General features: G+C 35.9%; 1 protein-coding gene across 1 annotated transcript in view; it reads right to left on the bottom strand.

The window, feature by feature from the left end:
• Positions 1 to 23,439, bottom strand: part of LOC145672904 (cytochrome P450 4C1-like) — a 114,892-nt gene that overhangs the window by 32,793 nt on the left and 58,660 nt on the right. The window contains exons 6-9 of the mRNA XM_081742105.1: positions 19,411 to 19,537; positions 14,274 to 14,355; positions 10,727 to 10,836; positions 5,071 to 5,139 (exon numbers count right to left, since the gene is read on the bottom strand). Of these exons, the coding sequence (XP_081598231.1) occupies positions 5,071 to 5,139; positions 10,727 to 10,836; positions 14,274 to 14,355; positions 19,411 to 19,537 (388 nt within the window). The remainder of the gene's footprint in view (positions 1 to 5,070; positions 5,140 to 10,726; positions 10,837 to 14,273; positions 14,356 to 19,410; positions 19,538 to 23,439) is intronic.

Below are 23,439 nucleotides of genomic sequence, written 5' to 3' on the forward strand. Positions count from 1 at the left end.
CCCCAAAAAAGTATAGACAATTTTGCAAATTCATTAAGCCCGAGTAAGTTACACTGTTTTAAACATTTTCAACTTATTTCTATCCTGAAAAGTTTCATTGGATTGTTCTGGTATCCGTGCTCTTGATTACTGGGTTAAATCCGTTTCTCTCTGTCGCGCTTAGTATTTGGGAAATAGCAAAGCAAGATTTTTTATATATTTATTTATTTATAAATGTTTCAGATACAGATCCTATGTCCACTTTATACTCAAACAATGTAACAAAGTATATAGGAAATAACAAAAAGAAAAAAATATGTATGTATTATATTATATATATATATATATATATATATATATATATATATATATATATATATATAATAAAAATATATGTACCACATTTACAGAGACTGTTATTTGTTTCTAAAGAGATTTTCAGAGTCAAAAATATCAACATCTGACGATAAACGATTATACAGTCATGCCAACCTGAAGTATAATAGGATCGTTGTATAATCAATAGTCTGGGTATTACCAGTTACCGTGCCATGGAAGGGGGTGGGGCAGCGGAGCTATAGTCTCGGGTGGCGAAGTAAGGGAATGCAAAATTCGAGAGAATATAAAATGGTAGGAAAAAAGTAATAAAAAGTGCTCAAAATCAAGGAAAGGCAGTTTTTTTTTTTTTTTTTTTTGAAAATTTTATTGCGCTTTGCGCCAACCGTGCTGGCGCTTCGCGGCTGGTCTGTCGTTCTCACTCATATGTATGGGGACGCCGTCGTATGTCTCGCCTCGGGTGCTGATTTTCCACGGCAACGGCATTGGCGTGTTACATATGTTAATAACGAATGACTGCGAGTAAGGCGATAAGGTACGCGAAAATTGAGAACAGAGACCAATAATTCGGAGTTAAATTTCCCATTGATAATTTTAAGGAGAAGCAGCAAGTCTGCCATCGTGAGTCGAATAAGTGGATAAGGTGGAATCTGAATATTGAGTTTGTTTAAAAACTGTGTTTTATTAAGACTACGCACTGAAGAACTCTGTTTGACAATGACAAGGAAAAAATTAAGGACAGAATCAAAACGGGATAAGTTTGAAGCACAGGCTATATTCCATATCGGAGAGCAATATTCAATTTTAGGAGATACAAAAGCTTCGAAGAAGGTGCTGAGTGATTTGAGATCGTGAATTTCAGTAAATCTGTAAAGAATGTCCAGTATTCTCAGTATTGTTTTTCACACTTCTTTGACTCATGAAGTTAGTCTTACGATTGTGATGCCATTTCGGAAAGTCTGAGCTCTGCTATGAATTGTTATTAATAATACGTAATAAGATTATATCTTATAAGTTACCAGTGGCGTATTTAAGGGGAAAATTTGGGCTTAAACCCCCTGAAATTTTATTTAAATACTATTTTAAAGTAAATAAAATATTTTGCAGAATGTTCACATTTCCAGGAATAAAATTATCACAGCAAAGCCCCTCCGAAAGAAAATCATATTGCGCCACTGATACTAACTAAACGAATCGTGATACTTCTACCTATATGCATGCGCACTATTAAAGCGTCCACTTGAAATAACTCCCAAAATGATGAATAATGTTATAAAGTGTAATACGCAGTCTTTATTATTTTAATTAATAAATTTTATGTAGTAGTATATTTAAATGTTTTCATTAATTTGCATATCAAAATGGAAATGGTTTTCTTTATTTTCATATATTATTTATATTATTAATTAACTTAGAATCATATTTATTTTTATTTCCTAAGTATTGGTAATATTCAAGTTTATATCGAGAAGGTAACTATAGATATTGGATTTCATATGTAGAAAGATAGACTCTACTGAGTTAGATTTTTTTAAGGAAAACTTGTAGAAGACAACTAAGCTCCAAAAGGTCAGTCACCTATGCTTGATCAGCCTAGCCAACTATATTGTGAGTTGAAACTAAAAATTACTGTTTTATTTCTGTTAAGCAGCTATAAGAATACTGTATAGAACTAAAAAACCATAAAACACCCTGAGTTGTAACACTACCGAAAAGGCGACAGAAAGACGGATATTTGTCTATTGTCAAAATTTAACACATAGATATAAAAACAGAAGGACAAAGATGTGTGAAAATCAAAGGATAACCACCGATTTCACAAGAATTCTAGCTGGCGTAGCGAATCTAGCAAAACAGGCTGTGAATTCGTTCCAGGTTTACCAGATGAAGCAGTTTGTAATATCAAATAATAATAATAATAATTAAAATATGTAAGAATTAGTGTGTTTAAGAGTCAATTATGTATTGAAAAGCTACGCGTACCCTTATTGTTTGTTTACCTTTTCCGTCCTTCCGTATATCGTATCATAAAACTTTCTTTCAGAGGGGGAAAAAAAGTACTATCTGGTATTGGAGGGTGGAGTGTTGTCTTTCCGCTGTGGACAGACGGAGACTGGGAATTCTTACCCTAAGAAATTAATTCAAACAATGTTAATAGAGGATGACAACTCCATACCACATCTATATATATAGTAGCAAAGATATGTATATGTATATGTATATTTGGCATATCCTTAGATTTTCTTTAAATTTGGATAATACAACATTCCTGTAGGTAAAGGGATGGTAAGAGAGAGATTTACATATGAGTTCAATACGGAGATTTCTCTCTTCTTCCCCTGCACTCCACAAAAGCACGCATGAAACAACAAAAATTAAATTTATAAATAAAAGTTGCTTCAAGATTATATTTTTAGTTCTCATAATATCTAGATACAAACTCAACAATTTTTACCAAATGTTATAGATGAAAGATAGAAATAATTGTTTTAACTCGTTTTTCTAATTAACACAAAGCTAGGTTGGAATCTTCACAACGAGACTAACCCCTTATCGCATGCCGTGCCATATAGCCGTTTTTCACTTTAGCTTTTTTGTGATTTATCAAAGACATCAAATGAGATCAGATGTCTGCTGTGTGAGATGTTGACGTGTATGAATAAGAGATTTTGGTGTCATCTGGCATGTTCTTTGTGCGTTGTAAGTGTGTCATATATGGCACTTACTTATTTCTCGTCGAAATTAAGTGAAAAATCTAAAATTTAAGTTTTAATTCATTTTCCAAGTTCCCATATGAGGATTTCCAATACTTATTATTATTATTATTATTATTATTATTATTATTATTATTATTATTATTATTATTATTATTATTATTATTATTATTATTATTATTATTATTATTGGCTAAAAGAGACAAATCATGCAGAAAGAAGTTAAGACGTCTGGATTACTGCAATGGCTTTTGAAACTAAACGTAAGTACTAAGCAATGAAACAAAGGTATGGAATAGTTCGAGCCAATTGGATTGTCCAGGAGAAAAAAAAAAGATATGAAAAAGTAAAATTCCTGAAGACGATAAAACTCACTTTAAACAAGAAAAACCTGTCTAAAGGATATCTAAATGTCTACAGAGCCTCAACATTTTTTTTTTCAATCTCAGGTTATTACATAACACTGATTTAAATACTTATTTAAACCGTTCAAAAATCCTGCTATCTCAGTTGCTATTTATACAAACCTGAAATAATTTCACATAATACCTCCTGGATTCTTTAATTAGAAAAATATTGTCTTAGAAAAAAACAAACAAGAACAAAACATAATAAAAACATCATAGTTTAAAATTTTGGAGTCGTGTTTCCAATATGGTGAAATTCTACACATTATATTTTGCCACTACAATTGAGTCAAAAAAACACCACACTCATACGTGAAACAATCTAATGGTTTACAGTGTTGTATGCTGAATAATTAGACTTTGACCATGCGTTAATTGTCTTAGAGACAAACTTACAGCATACATCACAATTGGAAAATTTTCCAACTCACAATATTAGATACGTTACACAATAGCAAACAATGACTATCCTTCAATCCTGCTTAGTCCATTGTCTTGTTTAATGTAGAAAGATGTATTGGCTACCTTTCGCAATACGCTGCCGAAATTGAAAACGTGGCAAAATTGCGCACGTGTACCTTTATTTATGGACCAGTTTAGCTACTCTAATCTTGTATGTAGTTATGCATGTTAGGCTATTTACATATCTATCATATTTTCTATAATATAATTTACGAACTAAAGATTGAATGTTTAAGAATTTTGAGTTGTGTTAAATTTTAGGGTTGCATACAACATTTGATGCAATGTTGTATTTCCGCTCAATATTGCTTCAACGACAACAAATGAAAAACAGTGTTTGGTAGTACTAATATGTTCATCGTGATTGTGTTCCAAATTGGTACAAATGATAATTAAGAAAGTAATATTAGTAAAGTTTGATCATTGAAACGTTAAGAATATTTACGCCGAAAACAGATATTCCCACGAGATGTATAATTGAAATCGTATCTCTCTTAACGTGCTCGATGCATACAAAACTCACAAACTTGTGGCACAAGAATGTGGAAATTTGTTTTTTAGCCCCGGTGAGTTAAGTATATATCACCCTAAATATAATTAATAATTCAAAATGAAAGTGAAGAGTGACGAACAATAGAACCTCCATTAAAATCCGGAACTACATTTGATACGAAAATACTAGATAATTTGATGTATAATCTGACTTTTATCGGCAATGATCCTAAGAATAAGAAAGTGGTCTAATAGTTTTGTGCACGTGACCATAGAACCATGGTGAACAAGTGGTGTTCTTGTCTAGTGCTCTTAATGGTGTTTTATCCAAGAACTTGTCTCCATTTGAAACACGTGTAGACATATTGGACTTCGAAATCAGTTTCCCACAACTGGGAAAGCTTAGATTGGTGTTAGCGTTATGCATGCCAAAGAGTACAAAGTATCTGAAAGCGCATTACTGGAAAGTAAGTACTGATAGTTCCTTAACTGGCTGCCTCATACTTCCCTCGTAATTCCTTTGTGCTCTTAGACTGAATATCAGCGTTGGAATGACTCTTTACGACCAATTTATATGTTACTCAATATATGTAACATGAACTATAAAAATGATTTTTCCTCGACTTATAACTCCTAACTGAAAGTACTCAATAATTTACCACGAATAGTTATAATATTACCTGTATCTTTGGATGAGATCCCAATAGAAATAAACCAAAGCTAATTGCCGCCGACGTCGTGTCATGACCCTACAAAGTAAAAAAGTAAATCAATAAAGAAAGCATTTAACATTTCTGAACTTATCATTAGTATATTTTTCGTTGTTTGTTTATAAAGTGACGTTATAAACTATTAAATCAAATGATTACGTTCGTTACAACTTAACATCCCTTTCCAATGAACAGGTGAGGAAAGAATGCAACAATGTTTTGTATCCCCACGGCCAACCACCAATGGCGCCGATTTCTCTGTAAATTTGGGGGGACCCATTCGGATGCAGAAGGGATATATATATATGAAGATTTTAAGGCAAATTACACTCAAATTATGCCAAATATTGTAAACTCATAAATACAATAGCGGGCCCCACATGAGCTTTGGGTGGGCCTGGCCCCCTCGCCTCCCCCAGAATCGGCGCCCTTGCCAACCACATACAGGGTGTCCCATAAATCCGTTTCCATAATTCATCTCGGTAACTATTGACGATACGAAAAAATGACAAGAGAGCAATGTTTTTGGAAAGTATGTGTTTTCAATCTAAACTATTGGAATTTTCGGAATTGGAGCAACCGTTTGGGCACTTGCAACGTTTGATGGACAACAATAAAAGAAACATTGTGTAGTTTGAAAGTATCCTGAACCCAGGAGAATAGAATTTACGGCCACAATGAAAGATCACACGCGACGTTAATCCAAGGCATGGCTTCACCATCAGAAGAAGGCAGGTACGTACGAAAAAGAAATTGAACTCAATTCATTCACGGCAAACTGGTATTATTGGCCAACTGATGTCAACGAGACGAGACAAAACGACAATTGAATAAAATTTGAAATTTCCTCGGTGTCAAAATTCGAAAACCAGAGTAAAGTACCTGCCCCCTTCTGATGGTGACACCACTGCCTTGGATTGACATCACATGTGATTCTTCCTCATATTCCTCATTGTGGCCGTCCCTTCTATTCTCCTTCGTCCAGAGTACTTCAAACTACACACTTTTTCCTTCCTTGCTGTCCGACAAAGACGTGACAACGTTGCATTTTTTAAATTTTTTTTTTACCATTGGCCGCTATACCAGTGTAGAGCCCAAATGGTTGGTCCAATTCAGAAAATTCCAACGTATTCGATTGAAAACATATTTTCCATTATCATTACTCGTCTTCAATAGTTACCGACATGTCCTATGTAAACAGACTTCATAAGTTGTTAAGAGTCTTCATCCCGGCGAAATTAAAATACCGCTAATTTTACAGTAATTATGTGACATCTTCAAATAGATAAAAGATAATCGAAATGTGGAACAAGAGAGCCCTAGACAATATTATTTTACATAAGAAACCGTTATCACGACTCACTTATCTGCTTTCGAATTCGAGCCATTTTGAAAATCGGCATTTATTTTCGCGTTTCTAAACAGCTGAAAACAGAAAACCGCTAGATGACTTGTGATAACGGTTTCTCACCCAAAATAACGTTGTCTAGGGCGCTCTTGTTCCATATTTCAATTATCTTTTATCTATTTGAAGATATCACATAATTACTGTAAAATTAGTGGTATTTTAATTTCGCCGGGATGAAGACTTAAAAACAGAAACGGAACAAAATTTATATTTATGAATGAATCTGTGCTAATAGTTCAAGTGGTCAGTAGAACATATCTTCTCATATTTCAAGTAGATGAGGTTTTAACCTTACTAACATTTTTAAAGTTTCACCAAAAATATGTTAATCTCAAAAATATTTTCAAATTCGAAAGCTTTTAACATCAAGAAATATTTTATCTTTTAACCTAAAAGAGTAACCTTAGCATATAATTTTATGTATGGGATAGGGGATATGAATAAGCATTCTGATCTGTAGGGGTTTTAAGATTGACCCCATTGACAAATTCGGCCGAGATAATTACTGCAGCTGTGTATTTAAGAAAAAAAAGTAGAATATAAAGATTAGCTTTCGTGTGGAGTAACGGACGGACGTTCTAACATTCCAATCTTTAAGATCTAAAAGCGTGATTCTAATAATTGCTGGAATATCACAAGCAAACAAGAATCTTAGGGATGATCAAAAAAATACATAAAAAGATTGCGATCTTGGCCAATAATTAGTTTTTGGATCAGGGGCCCCAAAATTTTTGAACGGCCCCTAAATCCAGTTTTCGTATTTTCTACGGAATAAGTGTATCATACTGAGTTAAGTAATAGTTTCGGTTTGGTTACACTATGTGTAGTTCTCCAGATATAAGGCCTACAAGAAAATTTTTGCCTAAAATATATTGAATCTTTTGATCCAAAAATCCAAAAGTAGAAATCCTAACAAACCAGCATTTATTCATTTCCTAATATACTGCTGGACATTAAAAATACAATACCAAGAAGAAGAAGAAGAGGTAGCAGCAGAAAATATACGCAGGTAGATAAAGTATACATGTTACGAAGTTATACTTCAAGCTTTGTGCCACGTGTGCTTCAGGCGTGAGTAGCATGTAGGTCAACTATAAGCGATCACATCGACTGCCACGCAACGAAGTATAGACCATTAGAGTTTGACGTCTTGAGAAGAAAACAAGAATAAGTAAAGGACTAATACAAGGATGTGGATTCACCTCTCCTGTTCAACGTCTAGGCTATATACAAGAGGTTATGAAAGGAATTCTATGATAAAAACGATAAAGGTGTAAAAGTAAATGGTCAGGGTTTTAGCATAAGAAGGTTTGCTGATGGCATAGCACTAATAGCGGAGAACGAAGAGGACTTGCAGGAAGCACTTTCAAACTTGAACGACCAACTGGAAGAAAACATGCAAAATGAAGATAAATAAGAAGGAAACTAGAGTGATAAATTGCATAAGAGCAGGTTAGGAAGAGGCAAGCGTATGGCTAAATGGAGAGAAAATCGAATACTTTAAGATATTCCCCTATTTAGGTCTAATATCTTCGGACAGAAGAATGAAAAAGACGCAAGTTCCAGAATAGCGCAGACTAAACAAGCATTCAATAGGAAAAGACGACTGTTAATATCAAGAAATGTGTCGTTGGACATTCGTAAACGATTTGTTAAGACCCTGGTATGGAATGTGGCGCTTTACGGATCAGAGACGTGGATATTGAGAAAAGCTGAAATATCCAAGCTGGAATCATTTGAAATGTGGTGTTGGCGCAGAATGCTACACATATCACAGATCGAAAGGAAAAGAAACGAAGACGTACTATAGGAAGCTAATGAAGGACGACAAATCATGAAGATAATAGGAAAGAAAACATGCTTGGCCATCTTATTCGGCACTCAAATTGGATCACCGTGTTGATAGAGGGAAAGTTAGAAGAAAGACCGAGGATAGAATATATAGATGGAGTTACGAAGAAGAGACCTTATTAAAGTATAAAACAGCTCTCCCAAGGGAGAGAAAAGTTTGAAATTTCCATGTTGCCCACCAACCTATGGTTGAGGTGATGAAGAAGAAGACTCCTATATGAAAAGCTATGCGTCTACGTCACTTATTAGAGCTGATGAAGTGTACACGGGGACGCTCCTCTGTTACGCGAGGCGATGCGTTGCGTAATCATGGAAGAGATGCATTCAATGGGCTATAGGTTAAGTGATGAGCCTCCCAAGGAAGTAGTGGAATATAATGTCCATCCAAAAACATGTATGACATCGCGTGTCATATACGGCACATGTTCATCGAAGCGCATGCGCAGCGCACGCAAAGATACGACCTACAAGACAAGCCTCTTGCCACCTTGTTATCATCACGAGTGTTCGTAGTTTGAGGAAAATTTCGTAGATAAATTTAGTATATAACGTGAAAATCCAGAGAAATTCTCGGCCTATGTTTAGCAGAAGGGGTCCAGCTCTTTTCTCTAAAAAATGTTACAATTTTGGTAATTTCTGTTCACATTCGGTTAGTTTAGAGTAGGTTATGTTAGTTTAGGGTAGCTTAGGTTAGTTTAGTTTAGTTTAGGTTGGGTTAGGTTATGTTAAGTTAGTGTAAGGGCCCCGCATAATTTTCCAAAAAATGACAGAATTTCGCTTATTTCTGTAATATTAGGTAAGTTTAGGTTAGTTCAGGTTAGGTTAGGTCAGATTTGGTTACGTTATCGTACGTCTAAGTACTTGCTCCTGTAAATTTTGTGATTTTTACATGCTTCTGGATCCCTTGTACTAAACATACTCCAAATTCTCGTGGAGACTAGTTGGTCAATACAAATGTTTAAATTTTTCTTTGTTCTTCAGAAATGAACCAATATAATAGCAATTGTTTGTGTGTGTCCCTTCAAAGTAGCATAATTTGTACCCATTCTTGGCTGTAAATGTGTGTATTTTTTGAAACAAAAAAAAGCGAAAGAAAAATAAAAGAAGAAAAGCAAAAAAAAATGAAGGAAACAAATGTGGTTGGCACGTCTTTAATACAACTAAATTCATCTTATCACATAACTTCTGTTATAAGAATTGGACACCCAATGAGCTTGGGAAATTTGATAAGAAAAGGATAAGTTTTGTGTTCTCGAGGGAAATTTTTCTTCAGGGAAGCTACGACCACTGATCACGAAACAGTTTCCTGTATACTTCCTTCATCATAGTACAGAGAAAATTACAACATAAACCGACCGTATTTTAACATTCTAGTTCAACTAGTATTTATAGCACATAATATAATGTTCTTGTTCAAAAGTTACGTTGCATCTCTTCGTATAAAACCTATTAGAGTAAGTAATTATTCACATTATACAGTAATTCAGACTGACTTATATGGGAGTTATACTAATGTATATGTACGAATGAATATTTATCTATTAACCAGTAATTACTGTTAATTTCTATACGGCATACCTAATTCTAATTACCTACCTACCTTTCTGTTCACTCCAACTTCTTAATATTCAATTGCAGTTATAAGCTTTTTAAAACACAAGAGATTAAGGAAGTCTCTACTGACTGAATGTGTTTATTATAGCTGTAGCAAGAACCAGCCATAGACCAAGATATATATATAAAATAACAGCCTCAGTTCGCATTTAGCTTTCTGATTGGCTCCCTGTTCGTGACGTCATGTGGAGGGACTTTTGCCCCTCTTGAAACAGTATACCAACTAGCGTAATTGCGTATGCAGTATTTAACTTGTTCTCTTGAACGATATTTCTCGATACACGAGGATGTTATAAATATATTATCTGCCCATATGTATCTTGATCCTACTAACTGAATAAGGCCAAAGAAGCAACTTGGCATTCGCACATCTGATTGGCGACTCTCGTTTCCGACATATATGTTGGTGCAATGTAAAAATGAAGTGTGTGTGTTATTTATTTTTATTGAAGTCGTTCCTTTAGATTTTTATTATACAAGGTTACATGCTGTACATTGGGTGTACAAATAGGAGTGAGAACAAATTACTCGGAATAACCTTTGACAGGTAAGAAAATCTCCAATCATAGGATATGTATGGCTGTGACGTATGGCTTCAAGATTTTTGTAGTATGGGCAGATCCTCTATTTTATAACATCCTTTGGCGATACCTCCACGTGACGTCACCGACCGCAAAGTATCCTGGGAAAAATGAGAGAAGAAAGGCTGAATCGAGAGTAACCTGGCCATAGACGATATGGTTAAATGTGTACCTCGAACATAAATGTTTCCACTTCATCTTTGATGTCCTGAATAGTTAGGGTGGCTCCATCTTCAGATGCTTCTATCAGCAAATCCAGGAACGCCAAGCGCTTCTTTCTTCCTGAACAAGAGACAAAGAGGAGGAAAATTCATTACCTTATTTTCAAAAGGAATCATTTCCATCTCCAGATTTTTTTTATTTATTTATTTAGAAATTTGGCCCTTAATAGTTTCTGAATATATGGCATGTTTTTTGGGAGGTGGAGGATTAGACGATAGAGTTTATGCAAATGGGAATGCTTTTGATAGAAATCACAGGTGTAGTTGAATTTACATTGAAGTTGCATCACCAGGTAGGTAGTGACGTAATGTCACGTGGTAATTAGTCCACTTTGCAAACACTACTTTATTGATTTAAAAAACTGATATACTTACGTTACAAAACATGGCTGAGCGTCCATGAGCGAGCGAAGAATGTTAGAACCCAGCAGGGCTTGTTTTATTTCACCTCTGCCTCCCTGATAATACTACGTGACATTACGTCACGCTCGGATGGTGCAACTTCGAAGTAAATCTAACCTTATCCTTTGACCCTTTATAATACCACGTGACATTACGTCACGCTCGGATGGTGCAACTTCGAAGTAAATCTAAAATCATCCAGAAATCACGATGCCTATAAAAAAGAAATATTTATCCACCTCCTTTATTAACTTCTTCTATAAAATTAACAATTGTGGAACATTTCATCCCAAAGATAGAGAAATCATTAAATGTCAATTTGGCAAAATAATAACAATAATAAAGTAAAAATAAAAATATAAGTTTGAAATGCTCCCTTTTGAAAGTAAACTCCTCAATTACAATTTCAACTAAAATAAGTGTGAGCTACAAGGGTGTTCTTTCTTACGAAAGAGATCAGATGATCTTTCAAGCGCTAGTGCAGAGCTCAAGTGTTAGTTCATAGTCTACAATAATAAAATTGAATGATATTTTGGTATCAAACCAGGATTTAGAAGCATCTGTATATGAGCGGGTATAACCATTCGCTCTCTATTTAGAACAAATAATGACAATAGTCCCTGGAAAACGTGCAACCATGCTGCAACCTGGGTTCCAGTAACGAAGTTACATGGGGTCAACCTTGCATTCAGTGCTCCATTCAAGCTTGACGCAAGCGTTTTATGCTTGCGGCAAGTCAATAGCCAATGAACGGACAGTTGCGCTCTGCGAAGTGTCTAAAGCATAGCTTGCAAGTACAACAAAAGGCAGATTGTATGAAAGCATGTGTTTCAAGTGCAAGCGTAGAAAGCCAAAAGCCAACCATGCGCCAACTGGCTGAAAGCATTGTTGCTGCTAGGGGTAAATGGTTAGTGTCTTTGGAGGTTAATGTCCCTTTTCCTTTAATTCCGATGCTGTATGAGTCATGGATGCGTTATCGGACATCCATATTTAGGAGGACAATTCCGTATTTACTAGGTTCGTTCTGACGTTCGAATTTATTTTTGAGATTTTCTAATTTTTTTTAACCTACAGGTGATATTCATATAATCTTATGCTTTAACATCGCCTTTAGGTGTTTTCATTTGTGTCGAGGTGTCTTTCTTGAATGGGAACTGGCTACACTGACAACGCCAGTAGAGAATTGACTAGCGAGTGAAATGAGCAAACGAGCGTCAGTGGGGAAGAGAAGATGGCGTGCATTCATATAAGTATATGGGAGCTTTGCTCTCCTTTTTTAATTCAATTTTTACTTTTAAACAACTTGTACCTTAGATTAACTTTTATTTGATACAATTTTAAACTTATTACACATAATTTCTATATGTTCGGCGCCACTTTTCTCTCTCTAATACATAATAGATGTTTATAAACAAGTTCACTTTTAACCAGCCATTCGTTCATATTAAATGGGCCATTTTGTGCTACAAATACTACATTATGAGAATTTTTAATGACATAGTCGAACTTTACTTGATTAAGCTGCGACTTTTAAACCTTATTCCTCGCAAGAGAACGAAAGGAAATGAAACGAGCATCAGTGGTACTGAACACGTGAGAACTAAATTGCTTCATTTGAACACAGTACTATAGCATATGGTTTCTATTTAGACCAATAAATAAATAAAGAAATACAAATAAAAAAAATAAATGGTACTATAGTATTATTGTAAATTTTGCTGGATATAAATCTGGTTTTGATGGTTTCTTAAATCTGTCCTGCTTTTTAATCATCAATGTGTGATAACTCCAGTCGTGGGCCTACCGCTTAAGGCATGATCTCAACAATATGAGCTCCCATAAAAAATAAAATCCAGGTCTCGCACACTGAAAGTGCACATGCCAACCATTTAGACAAAAGGAATTTCTGATAGTGTTTCTTATTGACCTACTATTCAAGTGGCATCCAAACCACTATTGAAATTACGCATATGTGACTATCAAGAGAAGCAAATGTTATATACTACGTAATTTTCTGTCTCTAGAACCACAAATTTCCATTTCAGAGTCGCTGTAGTAGACAATTATTAATTCTATGGGCAAACAAGAGAGGTAAACGTTAGGTACCTATAAAGAAGTAGATTAGTCAAACGTTAGAACACGTGCACCTGTAATTATCTTGGTAGGACATCTTGTATTTTCCTTGAAGATTTCTCTCCATACTTTGTAGGAATTTGTGAGGAACAATGTAAAATATCAAAGCACTGTCGTTGTTAGTTTCTGAAATGCATGAAAGTGTCAAATTGGCATAAAAGAAGAGGTATATTTAAAATGGTAGGTACCACATTAGTTTCTCAGGGTTAACGCGTATTGCGACAGCTCTCTTGTGGCTATACTGAAAGTGTACGTGTCTTTAGCGCGGAAGATCCAGATTCGATTCTCGGAGGAAGCTCATGAGGTTTCGATCTGACGTGAAGCTGTATGCCCGCGTATCATATAACTTTGCTCCTGAAAGCAACGATAAATTCAGCTCAAACCAAATCAATATGGGTGAAGCCTGCCTTTAGATATGTCCATTACAAAAGATATTGTGTAAACCTTAGTGGACGAACAATGTGTGCATGGGTTTTCACAGAGTTCTCTTGTTTCCTTACTTTGCTCATTCTACCCACCATTTCATTCGTTCTTATCATCACCGTTTGCCTTACCTTCGTTCATGACATTACCTTACACGCCTTCTGTGCAAAAGCCCCAAGTTCGATTTCCAATTGTTTGGATCCCACGTTAAGCTGTAGGTCCTCTTCTTATATAGCCGCGGTGCTAAAAGAGACGCTGAACTCCAGTTAAACTAATCAAATGGTAGGCACCATAAAAATTCTAAAACTTTGAGTTTTAATATTGGTGCCTATAATAATACTTGTAGATAGCGAGAAGCTATTTTCGATATGGATTCAGATTGAAGGTCAATGCATTTTTGACCTTTTTCTTCTATTGCAACCAGACGTTCTACTACTTCCGGTCTCAGTATTGATTTCTCAGTGTTTGAAGGCCTATCCTGGTTTGATAACGTCAAACGAAACTAATTTGTCTTAAATTCGAATGAATCCATTGCTTTACCTATAGAGTCTTCTTCACTACTGGCAGACGATGGCTCCTCTGCGGCTTTCATCCTTTTCTTCTTCAGTTTAGCCTCAATAATCTGGAGAATAACGAACGGAAGATTTTAGTTAACAAGTCGCGATAATTGTAAATGTGGAAAATGTTGCATTTGACACAGCTCCTTAAAAAATACCAATAACTAACTGGTTCATATTACCCTTGCTACATTACATAACTTAAACTAAAAATAGAAATCACTCAACAAAGCAATCTATATATTAAAATGCTAGGTTTATATTTTCGTGGTCAAGTAAAGTTTATATGTTTGTGGTCAAGTAAAGTTTATATATTTGTGGCCAAGTAAAGTTTATATGTTTGTGTTCAAGTAAAGTTTATACGTTTGTTGTCAAGTAAAGTTTATATGTTTATGGTCAAATAATGTTTATGTTTGTGGTCAAGTAAAGTTTATGTTTGTGGTCAAGTAAAGTTTATATGTTTGTGGTCAAGTAAAGTTTATATGTTTATGGTCAAATAATGTTTATGTTTGTGGTCAAGTAAAGTTTATATGTTTATGGTCAAATAATGTTTATGTTTGTGGTCAAGTAAAGTTTATATGTTTGTGGTCAAGTAAAGTTTATATGTTTATGGTCAAATAATGTTTATGTTTGTGGTCAAGTAAAGTTTATATGTTTGTGGATGTTAATATTATTGTGTACCACAATGTGTAATTAAACAAAATTTTTATTTAATTTGGAAAATGTGTATAAAATAAGCAATGTATGAAGTGGAGGCAGTTTGGATATTCTTTAGGATTCATAATCCAAGGGAAAATTTAGAGTGCCTTAACTTCTACAATACAAATGACCGGCTATGACTTCTAGAACTAGGAAGACGCAGAAAGAATGTTGACATGACGGAAAAATCATATAAATACTACCGGGTTCTCTTCCGGGTATTGGAAGTTCTATTTTGACGTCAAACTCTGAGAGTCAGATTATTCATCATTAGTTTTCTACTTCGTCATTCTGTCCATCAGAGGTTCTGCTTATCACCGTTAGCAAAAGTAAGTGATTATGCATTGTTTTCTCTAGTCTTTAAGTCATACCATATATGTTTGTTGTCAACCCTTTCAACACTGAGTATTCGGGAACCATAGGCATCTAGAAAGATGCTGTTTCCACTGATCGATTGCAAATTTTCTGTAGATTGTTCAGTTCCAATTCAATATTTCAAAATCCATGGCTATTATTTCTTTATTACATTTTTAAGAGTACACTGGAAGTGTTGAAATTTTTAAAAACTGCCATATGCTACAAGTTATGCATTCCGACACAACATGTTTGCATACAGGGGTTGTATATCTCTCAGGCGTTTATTTCATGGCCAAATGACAATGAAAAACTAAAGATAACCATATCTCCAATGTAAGATAAATCTTTATTGTTTGGGGTGTTTTGCCCAATGAACACGGTATATCACTGACAGTATAATTAATTGTGAGTATAATGTATTTGTTTATTATATATTGCATGCAAGAAGAAAGAAAACACTGATCATACATGAATTAGGAACTCCAACCAGAAATAGGTTCAAATCTTGCAAACGGCGCGAGATATTTAAAAAATAATAGAAAACATCTCCTCTTTATGATATCCCTTGACGATGTTTATCAAGATGTCTTTCCATGTGAACTTTGTGGTGGACAAACACCATGCTCGTTGGTTTTCTCGGGGTTCTCCCTTTTCCTCCCACTTTCTTCATTCCACCATTTCATTCATTTCTCATCATCACCGTCTCCTTTAGCCTAACCGGCATAATCGTGGGACGTAAAACTCAAAGATTTCATTTGATTTCTTTCAAGATGTCTTTCACGTGTGTCTCTAAAGGGACATGTACAGATGTTGTGAAGAATGACAAGGAGATTCATGCTCATATGTGAATGGTGCGCTGTGTAGAGAGCGCAGATTCAGCTAGTGTTCATTTTAAAATAATAACTGTGTAACAAGTTTCGACAACCAACTGAACATACTGGCTTCATCAGACATTGTAAAAACAAGAGGGAGTTGCATCTACAAACATAACAGGATCCCAGAAACTAGTTCTGAACTCTGATAAGAAGCGTTCAGTTCAGTTAGTTTGCGAAACTTGTTACACAGTTATTATTTTAAAATAATCTTTGCTTTGTTCAGTGTATTTGTATTTCTATAAAAAGAATCTATATTTATAACGAATTATTTGTACGTTGGGTTACAGTCCGAGGATGAAACTAGGATAAAGTTTAACGCCTTGAAATATTAAATAAGTGAAACAACCAAGGATCCTGTCACTACTAAAGAATACAGATGCTTGAATACATTTCTAACCGATCTTTTTATACTTAATTTGAGGATTCCGAATTGAATAAAATTACCTTTAAGCACATCCATCCATGACGTCACGAGAAATATGACCTAATTTAACATCTTCGAAGTACTATTTGTGCCAATGATAAAAATATCCACAGTTGGATACGTTTCTAACTACCAATAGGCATTTATAAAAGACATACTAGGGTCTCTCTCTTTCAAGTGTACCCCTCCTGGCGCTGCTGTCTATATGTATTTTGCCGTACCTTCCTCGAAAGAGGAGGGACATCTTGCTGCGGCCGAGATCTTTTAATTGTTGGATGCGGTAGTGTTGCCACAAAGAATTATTTCACGGACTTCGCTGTGCTCTGTCTTGTTAGCCATTCTCAGTAGCCTATAATCTTCACTCGTCAAGACCAAACGATTCAATGACAAATTGGCAACACAGCTGAGGTCATTCACTTCTTTTCCCTAAGCAAAGGGAGGGTTTCCTCCATTAGAGGGCGGCTTCGCTGTGCTCTGTCTTGTTAGCCATTCTAAGTAGCCTACGATCTTCACTCGTCAAGACCAAACGATTGAATGACAAATTGGCAACACAGCGGAGGTCATTCACTTCTTTTCCCTAAGCAAAGGGAGGGTTTCCTCCGTTAGAGGGCGGCTTCGCTGTGCTCTGTCTTGTTAGCCATTCTAAGTAGCCTACGATCTTCACTCGTCAAGACCAAACGATTGAATGACAAATTGGCAACACAGCTGAGGTCATTCACTTCTTTTCCCTAAGCAAAGGGAGGGTTTCCTCCGTTAGAGGGCGGCTTCGCTGTGCTCTGTCTTGTTAGCCATTCTAAGTAGCCTACGATCTTCACTCGTCAAGACCAAACGATTGAATGACAAATTGGCAACACAGCGGAGGTCATTCACTTCTTTTCCCTAAGCAAAGGGAGGGTTTCCTCCGTTAGAGGGCGGCTTCGCTGTGCTCTGTCTTGTTAGCCATTCTAAGTAGCCTACGATCTTCACTCGTCAAGAACAAACGATTGAATGACAAATTGGCAACACAGCGGAGGTCATTCACTTCTTTTCCCTAAGCAAAGGGAGGGTTTCCTCCGTTAGAGGGCGGCTTCGCTGTGCTCTGTCTTGTTAGCCATTCTAAGTAGCCTACGATCTTCACTCGTCAAGACCAAACGATTGAATGACAAATTGGCAACACAGCGGAGGTCATTCACTTCTTTTCCCTAAGCAAAGGGAGGGTTTCCTCCGTTAGAGGGCGGCTTCGCTGTGCTCTGTCTTGTTAGCCATTCTAAGTAGCCTACGATCTTCACTCGTCAAGACCAAACGATTGAATGACAAATTGGCAACACAGCGGAGGTCATTCACTTCTTTTCCCTAAGCAAATGGAGGGTTTCCTCCGTCAGAGGGAGGCGGCGGTAGGGACGAAGTATGTTTCTCATATTTTTCGAGGGCGCACCTGAAAGAGACAGGCTCTAACACCTTCAATCAGTTCATATAGCACACTCTAGGTTTCTATACCACCGCCCATTTCATGGAATCACTCCATCTATGTAGAACGTATAACTTAATGGAAATGCAGTGATGGATCAGGTCACGAAGTTAATGTCCTGTAGCCCGAAAGACTTAAAGAGAGTCAAACCGCGGACACACTAGACGCGGGCAGACCCATCTCCCGGTCACGATGTAAATGTCTCATCAGGAATGACACGGGGAGTATGTGTCAGATTCCTAATGTAATTCTAACAAACACTATTATCACGCCTCTCTCTCTCTATATATATGTATCTATCTTGTAACTAACTCTAGAATTTTCTTCCTCGCTTGTTGCTTGCGATTGTATGTCTCAAAGCGTTGCATTGAAACGTAACTACAAGATTAATTAGTGTGTAAATGTGTGAGAATCTCAGAAAGGATAAGCTATATATGTTTCCTATAAGCGATAGTCAACTATAAATCAAGTTATTCTGTAAAACTTGTCGTTTAGAATATAAAAGATGCTGCTAAGCTGAAAGATTTTTTTTTTAGGTCAATGTATTATCTTTTAGTGTGGAGGAGACGAATAAACATTAAATTATATTTGAGATATTGAAAACATGGTATCTTGATTAAGAAATATCACACCAGGAGTGAAACAAATTATTTTTTCAGTTCTTATTTGAACATTTCGCAACAATGCTTCAAAATTTACATTTCCACTGCTTCAGGGTTGCTGGTCTGAGTCTCCAGGTGTGACCAGGTCAAAGGCTTAAACTGGATCTGAGGTGCGAAGCGCAAGGCTGGATATCCTGGACAAAAAAAAAAAAAAAAAAAAAAAAAAGAATCCGAAGTGACCTAATTGAGCTGGTGACCTATAACTTATTCCATCACTGGCAGATGAATCTCAGGACACTGACATCAATACGGAATTACTATGATTATTCATTGTCGTGTAACGATATAATAATTTCAAATATTAATTGGTCATAATGTAGCTTTCGTTTGGACCACCATTCCAAACATGGACTGTGTTTGATCACTTTGTTCATTTCGTACCTTATTCCTAGGAGGGCATTGTGGCTCAGTGGTAGAACACTTAGCTCTGGTACATGGGTCTCTGGTTCGATCCCCGACCACAAAAGTCTGTGGTGGACATCATGGTCGTGGGTTTTCTCTCGGCAGTCCCGTTTCCTCCCACTTTCTCTTCCACCAATACGTCCATCATCATTCACTTGTATTAATCATCGTCTCCTTTCTCCTAAAAAGCATAATTATGGGACGTCTAACTAAAAAACAAACAAAAAAAAAAAAGAACACTTCTTATTTCCTACCTTATTTGTGACTCCATGGAGAACTCCCAAGGCCTCTGTTTGCTGTTTCTTGTATTTGGAGAGGTTAAAGATGAGATCAGACCGCAGCCAAGCTTTAAACATTCTATGGACAATTATTTCTTGGATTCTACAGGAATCAATAAAATGTATTAATACAGTTTTACTAATAGAACGTCAGAATATAAGATGACAAAGGAGAGTACAGGTTGAAATAAAAATGTTTATAGTCTAAACAATAAAAAATAAAACGTTTGTCCCTTCTTTGACATTAAGAGTCAGTAATAAAGAGATGTGGGAGTCATCCTTATAAAAAATCCAACAAGAATATATAATATATATACACTCTGCTTATTAATACTGCATATTTATCATATACAATAAATAAATACGTAAATAATCCTAGCAAAATTTAAAAAAGTGAAAACTATTAACTGGGGCAGATTTGCAACATTAGAGATATGTTTAATGCCATAAAAGTTATTTTTTGTCGAAAAGCACACAATAATTTACCTTGAAGTATATATTTTTTTCTTCAGATCAATTCAGTTTATTAATTATGTTTTATATTTAGACAAAGATATAATTTTAAAATAGGAGTTTGGGAGTTAACACAAATTTTCGGTTATACTTGGTTAACCATATTGTGTATTGGAGTCTTGCTGGTGTCAGAATGAATTCCTCCATGAGGATATACTTTAGTATGAATTTGATCTTAACAGATAGCGTGCTTATTTTACATCACCGATTTATAGATTTATGAAAAAAATCTCGATTTTTTAAAAGAGATTTTCTCGAAGACTACGTGAGGGTTTACACTGACTCATATCATTTTATTCAGTTGGATGAAATCGTATATATACGAGCACAGGCGCAAATCCCAGGGGGGACGAGGGGGACATGTCCCCTCCAATCTTAGACCTGGGGGGGACTGTCCCCCCCAATAATCTTACTTAAAAAGTGCTTTTTGGGATAAGTGTGATGATTTGTGTCCGACTGCCACAAAGAAATGTAAGATGAAATTGATTTCTCTTGGCTTTTCCATTTTTTAAAAAGAATCGTCTGTAGTATTTCAAACTGAACTTCGTGCTGTAGTGCGTTTAGTAGTCTCATCAATATGTATTAATTCCACTTCCACTACTTGGGCACAAATTGCAATAAATGCTAGGAGAGGATATACCCCTCTCCTCATGCTGGAAAGTTGTCTCAGCATTAGGTACGGGCACAAATTCCGGGGAAATGGGGATACATGTCCCCCCCCAACATTGGAACTGGAGGCTCTCCCAATAATCCGTTTTGAAAAGTGCTTTTTGCAGATAAGTGTGATAATTTGTGTCCGACTGCCACAAAGGAAAGTGAGGTGAAATTGGTTTCTCTTGGTTTTTCAATTTTTACTGAAAATGAAGGCGTGCGACTATACGTGACGTAACCTGATATGAAATCTTATCTCATTTTCTCCCCTAGGCCCTAGCACACAAAGAGTATACAAACTATCCAATGTCAGTAGAATCGATCTTTACAGTAAATGCGCATTTAATCCATTTGTACTATCAGCCTAGGCGCCTACTCATGCTTCGTAAGCTAACTAACTCTATAGCGTATGGAACACGGAGGTTCAATGTCGCGTTCACAAAAGATCTCCACTGAGTTCTATCCTTAGCCAACTGCAGGGACGTACGGAAGGGGGGGGACACGGGGGTCCGGACCCCCCCGAAATTTCGACTTTTTAAAAATTTTGCCTAATTTTAGGGGCAATTTTAGCAATTTTAATATAAAATAGCTTCATATTTAGTTTGAACCCCCCCCGAAATAAATTCCTGGGTACGCTACTGGCCAACTGGATCCAGTTTCTACTTTATATTCCTATTTTTGCGAGATCCACCTTAATATTGTCTTCCCATCCGTGCCTAGGTCTTCCTAATGGTCGTTTTCCGATTGGTCTTACCGCTGAACATATGTCCTGCCCACCTAAGCCTTCTAGACTTGGTGACTCTAACAATGTTTGGTAAGCCGTATAATTTTCGTAGTTCCTCGTTATGAAGTTACCGCCATTCCCCATTAACGTTCCTCTTGGGTCCGAATATTCGTCTGAGCATCATGTTCTCAAATACTTTCAGTCTATGTTTTTCTCTGAGTAAGCGACCATGTTTCGAAACCATACAGAACAACAATTATGATTATCGTTTTATATATTTTAAGCTTCAAATTCCTCGACAGAATTCGCGACAAAAAGAGATTTTGAACTGAATAATAACACGAATTCCCTGCTTTTAGTCGACATTTAATTTCTTCGTGAATATGATTTTTGTCTGTTAATACTGATCCTAGATATTTGAAAGTCTCCACTTTATCAAAAGTATGAATTAGTATTTTAACGCATTCATAATTTGCTGTATTACGGTCCCGACACACTTCCATGTATTTAGTTTTCTCTGCATTTACTTTTAAACTCTTGTCCCTGCAAGCGTTTAATAAGATCTCTGCATTTCTTTCTATTGTTCTATCATCCCCTATTAAATTTACATCATCAGCGTACGCATAACTGGTGAACACCATTCAGCTCTAGGCCCTGGTTGCTATCTTTGATTTTCCTTATAGCGTATTCCAGGACAAAGTTGAATAATAATTTCGACAACGCATCTCCTAGTGTCAGGCAATTCTCCACGTGAAAGCTCGTGGCCAAATATTTTCTTACCCGGACTTTACTTTGGGATTCATTTAAACATTCCTTAATTGATCTAATTAGCTTTTTCGGTATTCCAAGTTCTGTAAGAACGTTGTACAATGTTTCTCTCCTAACCGAGTCGTAAGCCTTTCTAAAGTCAATAAATAGTTAATGCACCGGGCTACTGTATTTCCACTTCTTTTCGAGTATTTGGTGAATGGTAAATATTTGGTCGATAGTTGATCGATTTCGTCTAAATCCACACTGATAATCTCCAATAAATTCATCTGCGTATTTCAATCTTGCTAATAGTATGTTTGAAAGGATTTTATAGGATGTTGACAGAAGAGAAATGCCTCGATAATTATTACAGTCAGTTTTGTCGCCTTTCTTGTGGATTGGAACAATGATTGATCATTTCCACTCTTGTGGCAATTCTTCCTTGTTGTAGATAAGGAGAATGAGTTTGTGTATCTTGTTCCAAATTTTTCGCGTCCAGCTAAAATTAACTCAGCCGGAATTTCGTTTACACCCGGAGATTTGCGTTTCTTTAATTTCTTTATAGCGATTTCTACTTCTATTCGGTTGGGTTCTGGAATATACGGTTCTGCGGTGTGCATCTCCTTTTCTCCACGCACATTAGTTTTTGGCTGTGTGTTAAGCAAATCGTCAAAGAAATCTTTCCATCTATTTAAAATGCTATCTGTATCAATGAGAACTGTTCCATGAGTTTTCTTTAATATAAGCCGGAGGTTGATAGCCTTTCTTAAATTCGTTGATCCCTTTATGCATGTCCCGAATGTTTTTATTTTTACAATTATCTTCAAGTTCCTAAATTTTCGCTTTCAAAAAATCGCGTTTCTTTGTTCTAAAAGTTTTGGAAGTTTCCCGCCTGATGTCCACGAAATTTTGTGTAGTTATTTCATTCGGATTTCGTAGCCAACGTAATTTTGCCTGTTTTCTCTTCTCTGCTTGTTCAAACCATGGTTTGTTCCTACGTATTTCCACATGTCCCAATTTTTCTTTTGAGAGAGGATGCTTCGTAAGCAAAGAAAAGAATTCAATCGCTGGAATATTTTTCTCCATAATCTTAAGGTCACATCTGTTAACTAAAGAGTATATTACATGTGTCAGTTTTCTGTAACGATTCCTGTAATGTTATTAAGATTATCATCATTTTGCTCAAAGAGTATTTTTTTGCATGATACATAATTGATATTCTTTCTTCATAGTTTTGGGGAAGTCATTATTTATATTAATAAAACAATTTTAACGTGGATCTTTGTGGATGCCTAATTAGAAACATACCAATTATAAATATACATGTATTCAGATTTCAGAATGTGTTCACGGCAGCGATTTGTAAT

The sequence above is a fragment of the Thermobia domestica genome, chromosome 16 (genome assembly GCF_964235325.1).
Source record: "Thermobia domestica chromosome 16, izTheDome1.hap1.1, whole genome shotgun sequence".
NCBI classification, from domain to species: domain Eukaryota; kingdom Metazoa; phylum Arthropoda; class Insecta; order Zygentoma; family Lepismatidae; genus Thermobia; species Thermobia domestica.